General features: G+C 36.4%; 1 protein-coding gene across 3 annotated transcripts in view; it reads right to left on the reverse strand.

The window, feature by feature from the left end:
- STXBP5L (syntaxin binding protein 5 like) overlaps positions 1-15,585 on the reverse strand; it is a 327,805-nt gene that overhangs the window by 115,658 nt on the left and 196,562 nt on the right. The window contains exons 18-19 of one of the 3 annotated variants that reach the window (XM_012808415.2): positions 7,317-7,468; positions 5,238-5,309 (exon numbers count right to left, since the gene is read on the reverse strand). In XM_012808415.2, the coding sequence (XP_012663869.1) occupies positions 5,238-5,309; positions 7,317-7,468 (224 nt within the window). Of the gene's footprint in view, positions 1-1,921; positions 1,936-5,237; positions 5,310-7,316; positions 7,469-15,585 lie in introns of all 3 variants that reach the window. The other 2 variants (XM_012808414.1, XM_012808413.1) reach the window with 2 other exon arrangements.

Here is a 15,585-nt window from a genome sequence, read left to right on the forward strand (position 1 = left end):
TTTTATATATAGGATGTGCACCACCTGTACATATCAGTACTGTAGGCCTAGTTCCTCATGTTGACCACCTTTGTACATTGAACAGTTTGTTACAGCTCTTGGGTGGTAAACTTGGAGGTTCTACTGTATGTAAAATATCATTTGAAATTGATTTTTAAATACTATTTCATTAATAGTGGGTAAAAATTAGTAAAAGGTGGTTTCTGATTATAGAGTAATGGATTGGTTTCTAAGGTACCTGAAACTTTAAAAGGCACTTAGAGGCATAAGATCATACAGTGAAAAGCACACAGAATCACTTTATTACAGGACATGAGTTTGGTTCCCACTTATTCTCTGTTACTTTGAAAGACTAATTTCATTTCTTTCAAACTTAATTTTTTATGTGTAAATAAAGCTACTAATAAATATTCACATGCTCCATAAGGGTTAAAATGACCATTAAATAAAATAACACTAAGTGAAATTGCCTACCATAATTCCAGACACTGAAAGGAACTGGCTTCTATCTCCCCAAATATATACAAGAAAGATACACTTTGTAAAAGTTAGGAAATAATGTATGAAAAGGCTTCATAATCTCTGTTATAATAAAAGGAGACCATAGAAATATAACCAGATTGTATTATTCAATAGTTAAATTTCAAGCCAAACTATCCTAAAATTTATTTTTAAAGGCAAATTGAAGGATATACCTTTGAGTCATTAAGTAATAAGTTCCTTTTCACAAACACATGGTATTGATCACCAAGAGCAGACTTTAGGATATCTGATACTAAATCCCAGGGCTTGTCTGAGCACCCATGGAGCCAGCTGGCAGAGACATAGAAGATCTCTTTAAGTTCTTCTGAGGACTTGACTTTACTTCCAATATGACACTTTATGTCTCTGGCTAAAAGAAACTATGATTATTTTGCAGAATTCTAGTGAAGCTAGCAACTACAGAAGCTAGTTTTTCTCTCATTTCTCATATCTGAAAAGTCTTCTGGCTCTTCATGTGAGAAAGAGCCTGCTGCCATGTTCTATCTTCCTATCATCACCATTCATTTCTGATCTTAAGACTTGTATGGGTTTAGAGGATATAAAGAATTTTAGATATAGTCTTCAGATTCTAGTCATGTGCCCACATAAGTCATAAGCATAACAATAATTAGTATGTAATCTAGGGTAAGTGCCTACTAAACTGTTCAGATACTACTATGTGTAAGCCTGTAGGCATTTAAATAAATAAAATGGCACAGGAGGGCTCTGATGGTAACAGGGAAGTGAAATTTAGTAGGTATTATGAAGAAAAATTTAAGTAGGGCATTTGCAGAGAAATGATACAAGTAAATCATAAAGGTAGCAAGATATAAAACTGTGGCTTAAGGGAAGTGTTTTTGTAGAATAATAAAAAATCCATTTGAAGATATCGATAGGAATTAGAGGATCTTTCATAATAAAAAATCAAATAATTATTTGATTTTTGAGGATAAAACTAGGAACCTGCTTTGATTTTTTTTATTATGAAGGAAATATAACGAATACAAGGAAATCTACTATTGAGCATTTCTTAGAACTTCTTTAAATGTTATATCATAGTTAGTACTGCACAATTCTTATGAAGAGCCTATTTCTATTCTCTATCCTCAGTCCTTAATTTCTCTTTTTACCATGAAAGCATTGTATGTTTATTATATAAATAATAGGAAAATACAGTAAAACTAAAAGAAATCTGAAAAATTCACAATATCATATTCCAGAACTTTTCTACATTTTTTTCCTAATTTGTTTCTGTTGATATTTTTTATAAAACTTTCCCAAGATACCTTTGCATTTAAAAATAAAGTTGGCCTTACAGGTGCTGGTCAACCTCCTTGCACCTTGTACCTTAGCCTCTGGGGTAAAGAGAATGTCCATGTCAATGCAGCAGTATCTCCACCAGAACCACTCCTTCTCCCCTTTCCCCAAACTGAGCAGTAGTTGAGAATATGACATTTACAAGCTACAGACACAAATACCTCTGTTCTACCCTTAGCTAATGTTCCCAGGCCCCAACTGCTAGGTAGAAGTTGGGTCCATTGCTGCCCCAAGCCAGTTTCATCTTCTGGTTGTAGGCTTTGGAGGAACAGGAGGATTGGCTCTTAGCCACTGTGAAGGGTATAGTTTTGCCACTCAGATAAACCTTGTTGTGGCGTTCAGGGAGCCAGGGTCCAGAGCTGTAGGGCTGAGGTTCCTACTTCACTCCCACATAGGCCATCACATAATCTGTCATAAAGGCATCAAAGCCACCCTGATGCAATCCATCCCCAGGCACTGGGTTAGCACTATATTAACTCCCTGAACTTCTGAAGTAGCTATGTCAGCTTCTTCAGACACTACTATCTTAAGCCCCAGCTCCATGTCATTTTTGTGTCCTGGCTCAGAGCAAGGCAAGTTCCTGGTTTCATCCTCAGCCACTTCCTGCTCTTGAGGCTGTCCCCACAGACCTACTTGTTGGGAAGACCATCCTTAGCTTCTTCAGAGGTCTGTCCCATGCAGGCTCAACAAAGCCTTCCTCCATTTCCCCCCATGCCATCGCAGTCACCACTTATCCTCCAGCACAGCCTCATCAGTGTTAATAAGGTCAATAAATATCATGGACTGAGGACACTGTGGTCCCAGAGGGCACCAACTATAGGCCAAGAAGTTGTCACAGACATTGGGGATTGAGGGCAATGCTCTGCGAGAGCCATGTGTCAGTGGAAGTCAATATGAGCCTTCATGCTAGAAGGATAGCTGCAGAACTCCAAGATAAGGTGTGGATAGCCAGCTGCCTGCTGCTTCCCATTTTCCTGTTCACATTTCTGGAACACATATTCCAAGTAGGAGGCTACAAAGCAAACATGAAACTCAGCATCATATTTGGTGTCATAAATGCCTGGTGGGAACATCTCACACATGTCAGCGGTGAAGATTCCCAGACTATATGGGAGGTGTGCATAGAAGTTCTAGTATAGGAACACCAAGTCACATAAGTCCATGTGTAGCACTAGGGGCAAGAGGGCCTAGATCAGCTTCAGGGACAGTGTCTGTAGTGACAGGCTCTCATTCTCAACACCCTTGTCATTGCCTTGATGGTAGGGGATACCCTGGACATACTGCTGTTTGAAGTTGAAACCTATGCTCTAACAGGAACTGTAGAGACTTTGGTTTTATGACATACTCCTCCATGCACAACAGGTGAGACTGAATACCCAAACCAGGTAGGAATGTTTCTCCTTGTCTAGCTGCTGCTTGAAGCAGGCAAGACTCAGGGAGAGGATGGAACAGATTCTTACAGTATAACACACAGTCTTGTAATGTTCCTCTATGTACTGGTTCAGCAAACTCTTCCAGTCCTTAAGCCCACTTAGCTCCGTGTCCATAGTCATGAAGTTAGCTGCCTTTAGGGCGAGCAGGAGGGATGGCCACACTCCTTGAAGTTGTTGCTTTGTGCTTCCATCATGAGAACATGAACTGCTAGGTCCTCCCCAGATTTTGTGCTTTTGCTAGTAGCTAACACCACCATTGGAAGTTGCTAGAGCTAAAGCTGCGCCAAGACAGCTTTCATTGTCGGCGGCCATGACACCACACATCTCTAGCCTGAGTAGTCTGTGGGCCAGCGCAACTTCCACTTGGCCTCCTGGAGTGGCACTGACCATAGGGGATGGGTTGCGGTCTTGCCCACAGAACTTTTCTACTTCTATCTGGTAGGCACACACACACATACCATGTAGAGAGGAATTTCACCTTCAGAAGGCTAAACAGATTCCAAAGTCTGAATATGACCATCTGGAGACTACATACGGAAAGGTTTTTGCTTGAAATCCCTTAGGTAGTATAGGGAATGGGTGTGAAAGAATGGTATAGGGCAGGGGCCAGCAAACATTTTATATAAAGAACAAGACAGTAAATAGTCTAGGCTTGTGGGCCATATGGTTTCTGTTGCAACTATTAAACTCTGCCATTGCAGTGTGAGAGAAGCCCTGGACAGGATATAACTGTGTTCTAATAAAACTTTATTATAGAAATTGAAATTTTCATATAATTTTCAGAAATAAAAAAAAAATCATAGGATCTTGTAAGTTTCTGGTTCAGGAGCAGTAGAAGACAACAGTGTTCTCATGCAAGGCACCAGGAACAAAGACAATGGGAAGCACATCAAAGGGGGTACTCTACTAGTGTAGAAAACTAGTGAATAACCATGAGTCAAACTTAAATGACCTTCTGGGTACTTCCAGGAAAATGCTGAGGATTTCACAAGGACTGACTTCCTTAAACTAGGGGCACAAGCTAGTAGCAAAATTTCAAGTTTTATAACTGGTAAAATTCCATTAGTATCTATGAGCTGGTAAAGTCTGAAGAAATTCAGGTTACAAACAACATACATGTGTGAGTGTGTGTATATATGCATATATATGTAATTTATACAAATATAAGCTCATCTTCATATGTTTTTAAGCAACTTTTTGCATGATATATTATTTAACATATTACAAACTTTTTCACATATATATTTACCCATAGCATTACTAGTATCATTTCTATGCACATACACTCTCATTCCCCATCCTTTCTGCACCAGTTTTTAGAATTGCTTACTCTAGTCATCTTCAGATATGCATTTTATACCATGTTAAATGTTAATCTTATTAACTCTTTTATTTTTGACCATAATACCATAATTATCCTCTTTCACAGTGTTTGGTACCTAAAATCACTATAGAAAAGTGTTTTTGTATTCTATTCTAACAAAAAGCATCAGAAATTAGGAATATTTAGTTATCTCCAAGAAATACAATTACTTAAAAGAAGCAAAAATTATGGCCCTGTTTAGAATAATGTTATAAAATTGCCCAAACCACATGTCTTCCAAAATAAGAAAGCATTGAGTTACTATCAATCTGGCATATCAGGTTTATTATTTACAAGGACACCATGGCTCTTTCTCCTCAAACAAAAGTAGCTACTCTTGGACTATTAGGACATGGTATGCATGGTTTGAAATAAACACTGATATGATAGGTATGACTGAATGGGTACATGACAGTAATGAATTAAAATATTTGTAAAATAATTTTTATTGAGATTATCAGGTTGCATTTCCATAACAAAACAAAAATTTGCATGCATGTTGAATGTGTTTTAAAAAAACACATTACTGAACACTGATGTATGGATTCAACTCAAGCATTATGACTTAAAAATGCTATTTGTCTAACCTTTATAGAACTTACTCTGATAGGAAGTACGGATCCGTTTCGTTAAATCAGGATAAAAGTTAGACAGGCCACGCATGCAAAAGTTGTCTTTGGAACATGCCAGAACACCAGCATCAGCAGCAGGCAGGGGAAAGAGAAAAATATTCTAAAGTGAAAGGAAGTGATATCATACCAGAATCTAGAACAGCCAAGATGAAGAAATTGCAGCAAGGTTAGGTAATCAAATTAGAGAAGAGATATAAAAAATAAATTAATTAAAAAGTAAAAGGTGGTAGATGAATGATGAGAATGCAATTACTGTAGCAATTTTATTTAATCAAATGTCTTATAAAAGCAGATTATATATTTTTCTTATTTATTTTTACAAAGCAAACTTATTTGGCTTATTAAGTAATATGTATATACATTACCTCATTAATGTAAAAATGATTATCTTTAATCCATCTGTAGTTAAAAAGAAAGCTAGGGATTTTAGTCTTTAATATTATTTTTTGTAATATAAAGTGAGTACTCAATCATTTTGTACACTAAATACAAACCAAGTTTACTTTATCAAAGTTTTTCTTAATTTTAAAGTCACTAAAATTCTTCATTTTAAAGTCTTTAATAATTGCTAAGTTTCAATGAATTTAAATTAACAATTGTATTGAATTTGTCAAAATATACATTTTTTTCTATTCCACTGTGTATATCCAGCAAGAAACTTAGATGCTGTCATAGAATTCACAGCTTTTTTGATTTCACAGCTTTCTGTATTGTAGATTCAGTGCCTAATATCTACTTCCCTGAGTTCCTGAACTTCAACTTTCTCTTTTCCAACCATAAGGCAATCTTATGGTATATGTGTACATAATTTTCTCTAATTCTAGCCAGGAGTGATAGAGGGAGAATGTACAGAATTTGAAATTTCTAGCTCTCCTAAAATATTGATAAAAGTTGAGATCCTTAACCAAAAAGTCTCAGGATCCAATGAATAAATTTTGTGCTCCTGAAAAGGGTCTAAACTAGCAATTTGGAAATACTTTAATTTTACAAATAAAGCTTAATAAAGGAGCATTTAAATATATTGAGTTTTATTAGTTTAAAAGGGAAATTCATTCAGATGTTAAATTTGACACATGTGCTATTACTGAAATAGCACTACCATTATGTATCTTTTTTATTTTTTATTATAAATACTTCTCAGAGGTGTATGTAATAAAGACTTTAATATTCACTAGGTTATTTCAAATAAAACAGAGCAAAAAAGTTTAAAGAATTATCTATTAATAAAATAACACAATACTATAGCAGCATCTCCCTCTGCAAACCTTTTGCCTAATTTTTTTATCAGCTAAACTATTGTCAGTGGACAAAAAGTACACAAAATTTTGGCAGTGTGTACAAAGCCAACTATTTCGATATATAATAAAATTTCAGTAAAATTTTAGATAATTTGGCATATATGTTTTGACATTATATCTTTATTAACCCTGGTTTATCTTCTTTAATAGTTAAATAAATCAATTTATTGGTCCTGCCAAGAAAAAATGGTATCTTTTATAACATTTAAAAAATTTTAATGATTAATGTTTATTGCATTGTGAAATTAACTCCAGGAAAGTCATCAACAAAGAAAGGTGACAGTTATGATACAGAATTAAGTAGTGAATGACTTAAACTTGTCTTTCTAATGAAATCAGATATTTTAGAAGAAAGTTAACCCATTTAAAACAACCACTGCAAACAGCTTTTTCTATTAGAAAAAGCTTTTCTAGCTTTGCTAGCTTTTTCTACTCGCCCTAATTTTCATAGTAATTTTTACATTTAATAGCTTCTTATTTTCTGTTAATAAAATAAGTTCTTGGGAATTCAACTTAAGAAACTTGAGATGCTTCCTAACTGCAATAGGAAATTGGAGTTTAAGCACCCCCTTTTTCTTTCAAAGATTCTCACTATGTTTCTGCTCAATTCATATTTCTTAACATGGTATTGTAAATTATAGTGAGTTTATTTTGCCATGCATTTGAGTAGCATAACAGAAGAAAGACAAGAACCTAAAAGTAAGAAAAAAGATGGACTCAGGTTCATAACTCATCTTGTTTTATTTCCTACCTGTGATGAACTGCTTGTTTTTTCGAGGAGACCGTGGTTGTCGTTGGTATAGGTCACTTGATTTATATAGGTCAATGGTCCCCATGCTTAGCAGTACTGTCTTCTGTATGAAATCCACCACAACCAACCCATTGCAGTTCCCAAATGCAAGTCTGAGAGAGAAAAAAATATGATGCAACTAGAATATATCATAACAAGCATAATTATTTTTAATTTAAATAAAAACCAGATTATTGGAAAAGGTTGGGAAGGTTCGTTAGTGATTTGCATAAAGTTTAGAAAGGATGCCTTGCCTTTACATTGGATAGACTGACTTTGTATCATAGGCAAAATCATTTGCTGAAAAAAAAAAAATAGGAATGAACTACAATCACATTTTATCAGCAGTTTTAGCATATAGGTAGATTACCCAGTCTGCTCTTTAACTTGCTCTTATGTTTTTACAGAAGAATTACACAAAATCTTTCTGCTACTCAAGGGAGAGATAGGTCAACAAATGTCACTAGCTGCAGATACTTTTTTCAAATAAAATTATTAGCCTTTAAATAAATTCTCTTTCTAAAGAAAGGAAAATAAAAATTAACTTCATATATTAAAGCTTTTGACACATAGCATGCAGATTCTCATATTTCAAACAGATTATCCAGAAAATAATTCTAGGATTCACCAGATTAGGGATTGGAATGATTAAAAGTGGGTAAGGAGATTTGGGAGAAGCTCCTGGATGTGAGGAAATGTAAGAGAGAGGCCCCAAGGGCTCTACTCTTTGAGATGAGCCTTTATGGTCTTAGTTGCAAGAGGACCTACCCCCTGACCCACACAGGTCTCAAACCTAACATAGAAAGCGGCTTGGAGAACTGCACAGAGACATTGCTCTAGAAAGGGAACTCACAAGGAATTCCACAGGTACATGAACATATAGCAGATTGATCCAGGTCCTATACTGAGAGCCTAGATACATGGAACTGCAGGTACACTTGCAGCCATTGAATGGCTCCAAGGAGAGACAGAGAAATCCAGGCATTCCCATGCTCCCTTGGGAAGGTCCCTGCTGCCCTGTTGCAGGCTTCTGTTGAGACTGAGATGTGAGTGGACAGCATTTTCCACAGTTTCTTGTCCATGCTGCATTTTCAAATGCAGGTCCAAGCTTCCATTTTGAGAATTTGACACTGGTACACCCTGCCCTCAGGCTGAATTTGAGCTAATATGGCTGCAGCATCTACCTGATTTGGGGATAGGTAGGGAAACCAGGCTTTTCATCTCTCATGTATCATGGTGCCCATCGTTCTGCAGCCAGATGCTGTGGGACTAAGACTTGAACAAAGTCTTGCACTCCCCACAGTTTCTTGCCAGCACAACCTGACAGAGAAGGGCCTCACCCTCTGGTCACAGGCCCCAGGTACCATTCTAGGAATTTAAAACCAGGCAGGACACTGCCCTTGGGATGTGTTTAGGCTGATGTGGCTATAGCTCCACCTAGCTGAAGAAGGACAGAAGAGCCCAAGCTCTCTTACATTCTCATCACCCTGCCATAAACTATAGTAAATCCAAGACATGAGTGGATGGCACTTCATCCAGCATCCTGCCCATGTTCTTTGCCTGGAAGGGACCCACTTTCTTTGGTAACAGGTCCAAAGTTCCAGTTTGGGAGTTAAAAGTTGGGCCACACATTGTTCTCAGGCTAAGTCAGGGCTGACGCAACTGCAGCTCTGCTCAGCTGAGGGATGGAGGAGGCCATGTTCTCCTACATGCACATAAAACAATTCTCACTGTCCTGGTAGGGGCTCCTGTGAGACTGAGATGCAAGCAGACTGTAATTCCCATGGTTTCTTACCCACGTCATTTGCCTACAAGGAATCCTGTCCTCTTTGACTGCAAGCCAACAGCTGGTGCCATTTTGAAAATTTAACACTGGGCTGCTTCCAGTCCTTGGGCTGAGTTCAAGGTGATATGGCTATAGTCACCACCTAGTGGGGAAGGGACCAAGATCTCCTAAGCACATTTAGGGTAATACCCATTGTCCTTTTATAGGAAGCTGTGAGATTGGAGACTAGTCTGCCCAAATTATTGCAGCTACCAGTAACACCAAGATGGAACACTTGAGTTCTAGTGGTTGGCTTTCCAACCTCCACCACCCACATCATACCTGTGGTTCAGGGGACTGAGAATCTGCCCATTTACTTGGTCTTATGCTCCAGCTACTAGCTTCTGAGCAAGCCACCTGAAAGCCCAAGAACTAGGCTATACTAACACCGCTGCCAAGTTAAGGTGCTCTGGGGTTTAAAATCAGGCATACTCAGCCCACTCCTTTCACAACCAGGGCCCAAAGAGTGGTTTGGTTGGCATTTAAGATCTAGAAAAACTTCATCATAGCTTCAACTAATAACTGTTCCCTCAGCCACCAAGGAAATCACAGTTACCACTGACTATGTGTGTACTGCCTAAAATATCATATAAAGATCACAATACTGCAGGTACCCAAAATCAAAGCCAAAGTGTCTTACTCAACAATCTATATACATCTTTGAGAATAAATATTCCCCAAGAAAGACAACTTAAAAAAAATAGGAACAAGCAACTGCTGATGCACAAATATCAACATAAAGACATAGAAAATGTGAAAAAGCAAAGAAATATGACATCACCAAAAGATCACAATAATTCTTCACCAACTAATCCCAATTAAAAATAATTCCCTGTAATGACAGATAAAAAAAAATCAGAAAACTGATCTAGGATATAAATGAGAAATTTACCAAGGAGAAAGATATCATTAAAAAAAAAAAACCAAAACAACCCAGAAATTCTAGAGCTGAATAATTTATTTATGGAAATACAAAATGTTATTTGGAAACTTTAAGAATAGACCAGATCAAACAGAATAAAGAATCTTATAACTTGAAGACAGATCTTTTAAAATAATTCAGTCTGGCAAAAATAAGGAGAAAAGACTGAAAAAGAATGAGCAAAGTCTTTGAGACATCTGGGACTACAAAAAGCAACCAGACTTATGAATAATTGGTATTCCCAAAGGGGAAGAGAGATTTAAAAGTTTAGAAAACCTATTTAAGGAAATAATGAAAACTTCTAAGAATTAGTAAGTTAGACAATCAAATACAGGAGGCCCAATGATCTCCAGGCAAATACATTACAGAAAGGACTTCACCATGGCATATTACAATCTGAATAACTAAAGTCAAAATGAAAGAATTTTATAATTAGCAAGAGAAAAATGTCTAGTCAATCATAAAGGAAACCCTGGACTTCTCATTAGCAACCCCAGAAGAAAATGGGATACCATTTTCAAAGTGTTAAAACAAAACAAAACAAAACTATCAGCCAAGAATTTTATAACCTGACAGAATAAGCTTTATAGATGAATGAGAAAAAAGGTCATTTACAGACAAGCAAATTCTGAGAGAATTCATCAATGCTACATTAGCCCTACATAAAATGCCCAAAGGTTTTTTAAACATAGAAATGAAAAATCGATATTCATCATCACCAAAATACATGAAAATATAAAACTGAAAGGTACAACAAAGCAATGATAGAAGTACATGAAAGAAGTACATAAAACTACAAAGATAATTAAAAAGAAACAAAGAATTATAAGACAACTAGAAATCATTTAACAATATGACAAGAACAAAGCTTCACATATCAATATTAGCCATGAATATAAATGGATTAAATGTTCCACTTAAAAGATATCAATGAGAAGAATAGATTAAAAAAAAAAAAGAACTCAACTATATGCTGCTTGTAGGAAGTGCACCTTACCCATAAAGATACATAAAGGCTAAAAGCAAAGTTGTGAAAAGAATGTTCCATGGAAATATAAACTAGAAATGAGAAGGAGTAACTATTTATAAGTGTACCAGATAAAACAGATTTCAAATAAAAAACATTAAAAAGGACAAAGAAGGTCATGATATAATGATAGAAGGATCAATTTAGCAAGAAGATTCAATGATCCTAAATATATATGGATCTAATATCAGAGCACCCAGATTCACAAAACATTTATTGCTAGACCTAAAGAGATAGACAGCAATACCATAATAATTCAGGATTTTAATGCCCCTGATACAGCACTAGACAGATCACTGAGTCAGAGAACAACAAAGAAAGATTGGACTTACATTGAACTTTAGACCCAACAGACTTAACATACATTTACAGAACTTCTCAACAACTTGAAAGTATGATGTTGGTATTTTAATATAGGGATGGCATTGAATTTGTAGATTGCTTTGGGAAGTATAGACATTTTAATAATGTTGATGCTTCCCACCCATGAGCATAGTATGTTTTTCCATTTGTTAATATCCTCTTTTTTAGGGTTTCATAATTTTCTTTATAGAGGTCCTTCACCTCTTTTGTTAGGTATATTCCTAGGTATTTCATTTTCTTTGAAGCTATGGTGAAGGGAGTTGTGTCTTTAATTAGCCTCTCATCTTGGCTGTTATTGGTGTATACAAAGGCTACTGACTTGTGGACATTGATTTTATATCCTGAGACATTACTGTATGTAGAGGACGCCAAGAGTCAGATGAGCTCTGAGCAAGATGATTTACAGGTAAAGGGGTGGACTCTTGCAAGATGATTTACAGGTAAGGGGTGGACTCTTGGGAAACTCGTCTACAGGAGCTCCTAATGGAGAAAAAGCCCAAGCCTTCAGCACATAGTCATTGTTAATTACTCCCCTCACCTGTACTGTTCTGTTTCAATAAAAGACTAGTGCAGAGACTGCTCAGGGGCTACCCTGCAAGTAAGGGCTAGCCCGTCTCCCACAAGCTTGTACTTCTAATCTGCCTCTTGCCTGGTTCCTTCTTGCCGGGATGGAGACCAGGCAGGGCCTTAGGAGCCTGATGGGTCACAACAACTGTATTTTTTGATGACTTTCAGGAGTCCTGTGGTTAAGTCTTTGGGATTTTCTAAGTATATTGTCAGCAAAGAGGGAGAGTTTGACCTCCTCTGCCCCCCATTTGGTTGCTCTTTACTTCCTTCTCTTGCCTAATTGTATTGGCTAGAACTTCAAGCACTATGAATAGTAATGGTGACAGATGACAACCTTGTCTGGTTCTAGTTCTAAGTGGAAAAGCTTTCATTTTTTATAACATTCAGTAAAATATTAGCTGTGGGTTTGTCATAGATAGCTTCAATCAGTTTAAGAAATGTGCCACCTATGCCTATACTCTTTAGTGTTCTAATTAGAAAAGGAAGCTGGATTTTATCGAATGCTTTTTCTGCATCTATTGAGAGGATCATATAGTCTTTGTTTTTGCTTCTGTTGATATGGTGAATAACGTTTATGGACATGCATATGTTAAACCAGCCTTGCATCCCTGGGATGAAACCTACATGATCATGATGTATGACTTTTTTGATGATAAGCTGTAATCTATTGGCTAGGATTTTGTTGAGAATTTTTGTATCTATATTCATTAGTGAAATTGGTCTGAAGTTGTCCTTTTTAGCTGGGTCTTTCCCTGGTTTGGGTATCAGGGTGATGTTTGCTTTTTAGAACATGTTGGGGGAAGATTCCTTCCTCCTCAATTTTTTGGAATAATTTCTGCTGTATGGGAAGACGCTCTTCTTTGAAGTTTTGATAGAATTCTGGTGTGAAGCCATCTGGACAAGGGCATTTTTTGTTGGGAGAGTTTTTGTTATTTCTTTAATCTCAGAGCTTCAAATTGGTCTGTTCAGGAGATCTATTTCTTCCTGCCTCAGTCTAGGTAGAGGGTGTGATTCCAAATATTGATCTATTTCCTTCACATTGTCAAATTGCTAAGCATAGAGTTTCTTGTAGTATTCAGAGATAATGTCTTGTATCTCTTTGGTATCTGTTGTTATTTCCTGTTTGTCATTTCTGATTGAGGTTGCTTGAGAGTTTACTTTTCTATTTGTAGTTAGTCTGGCCAAATGTTTATCTATTTTATTTATTTTTTCAAAAAACCAACTCCTTGTTTCATTAATTTTCTTAATGATTCTTTTGTTTTCAATTTCATTGATCTCTGATTTAATTTTGGATATTTCTTTTCTTCTGCTGGGTTTAGGCTTAGATTGTTCTTTTTCCCATTCCGTAAGATGGCTTGTGAGTTTGATGATGCGCTCTCTTTTCTGTTTTTTTGGATGTAGGCATCTAAAGCGATAAATTTTCTTCTCAGGACTGCTTTTGCTGTATCCCACAGGTTTCAGTACCTTGTGTCTTCATTATTGTTATGCTCAAGGAAGTTAATGATTTCCTCTTTTATTTCTTCCTGCACTTACCTGTCATTCAGCATAAGGTTGTTTAATTTCCATGTCTTTGAATGAGGCTGAACATTTTTGTTTGAGTTGAGTTCCACCTTTAATGCCTTGTGGACTGAGAAGATACAAGGTAAAATTTCAATTCTTTTGATTCTATTTAGATTGTTTTGTGTCCTAGGATATGATCAATTTTGGAGAATGTTCCATGGGCCGATGAGGAGAATGTATATTCTTTAGTTTGGGGACGGAGTATTCTATATGCATCTATCAAGCACAGTTGTTCTAGGGTCTCATTTAAGTCCCTTATATCTTTGTTTAATTTCTGTTTAGAGGATCTGTCCAGCTCTGTAAGAGGAGTTTTAAAGTCCCCTGTTATTATGGTGTTATAGGATATCCTATTACTCAGATTAATTAAGGTCTGTTTCAAGAATCTGGGAGCATTTAAGTTGGGTGCATAAATATTTAGAATTGAAATGTCTTCAAGTTGTATTTTTCCCTTGGGCAATATGAAGTGTCCATCTTTGTCTTTTTTGACTTTCATTGCTTTAAATCCACTTATATCTGAAAATAAGACTGCAACCTCTCTTTTCTTCTGAATTTCGTTTGCCTGAAAAATTGTCTTCCAATCTTTAACTCTGAGTTTTAATTTGTCTTTTGAGGCTAGGTGTGTTTCCTGCAGACAGCAGATGGATGGCTTGTGTTTTTAATCCAGTCAGCCAGTCTATGCCTCTTCAGTGAGGAAATCAAGCTATTAACATTTATTGAGATAATTGATAAGTGTGGTAGCATTCTATTCATCATCTTATTTTGTAAAAATCCATTTTTTTTTTTTTTTGCAGTTTTTGGCCGGGGCTGGGTTTGAACCCGCCACCTCTGGTATATGGGGCTGGTGCCCTCCTCCTTTGAACCACAGGTGCTGCCCATGAAAATCCATTGTTTAGTTTTATCTTTTGCATCATTGTGGAAGTTAGGTTCTGTCCTTTAATTTCTGGGTGCTTACTTTGCTGGTGGTCCATTGTGATGGTCAGTGTGTAGAACAGGTTGAAGTAGTTCTTGTAAAGCTTGTCTTGTTGTGGTAAATGTCCTCAATGTTTGCATATCAGTAAAAGATTTTATTTCTCCATCAATTTTAAAGCTTAGCATAGTGGGATATAGAATTCTGGGCTGGAAATTGCTTTGTTTAACTAGATTAAAGGTAGATGACCATTGTCTTCTGGCTTGAAAAGTTTTATCAGAGAAGTCTGCAGTCACCCTGATGGATCTGCCCCTGTAGGTCAATTAGTGCTTACTTCTGGCAGTGCAAAATCTTTTGTCTTGAATTTGGGCAGGCTCATCACAATGTGTCTTGGAGAAGCTCTATCTGAGTTCGGGCAACCTGGGGTCCAATATCCTTCTGAAAGGAGTGTCTCAGAATCTTTGGTGATATTTGGGAAATTTTCATTTATTATATTCTCGAGTATGGCTTCCATTCCTCTGGGGCATTCTTCTTCTCCTTCTGGGATACCTATAACTTGTATATTTGAATGCTTCATAAAGTCCCATCACTCTGTGAATGTTTCTGCTTTCTCTCTCTTCTTTTCTGCATCTTTAACTATCTGAGTTATCTCAAGAGTTTTGTCCTCTACCTCTGAGATTCTTTCTTCTGCATGGTCTAATCTGCTGTTGATACTTTCTATTGCATCTTTAAGTTCTCTAATTGACTGCTTCAATTCCTTCAGCTCTGCTATATCCTTTCTATATTCTTCATATCGTTCATCTCTTATTTGATTCTGTTTTTGTATTTCCTTTTGGTTATTTTCCACTTTCTCAGAAATTTCCTACATTATTTTTTGGCTATTTTCCACTTTCTCAGCAATTTCCTTCATTATTTTTTGGTTATCTTCCACTTTCTCAGCAATTTCCTTCATTATTTTTTAGTTATTTTCCACTTTCTCAGCCATTTCCTTCATTGTTTATGTTTTCATCATCTGTATTTTAAATTTCCCTTCTGCCATTTCAAACATTTTTTTTTTTT

This window comes from Otolemur garnettii, unplaced genomic scaffold (assembly GCF_000181295.1).
Source record: "Otolemur garnettii isolate 467f Iridium unplaced genomic scaffold, OtoGar3 scaffold00089, whole genome shotgun sequence".
Taxonomy (NCBI): domain Eukaryota; kingdom Metazoa; phylum Chordata; class Mammalia; order Primates; family Galagidae; genus Otolemur; species Otolemur garnettii.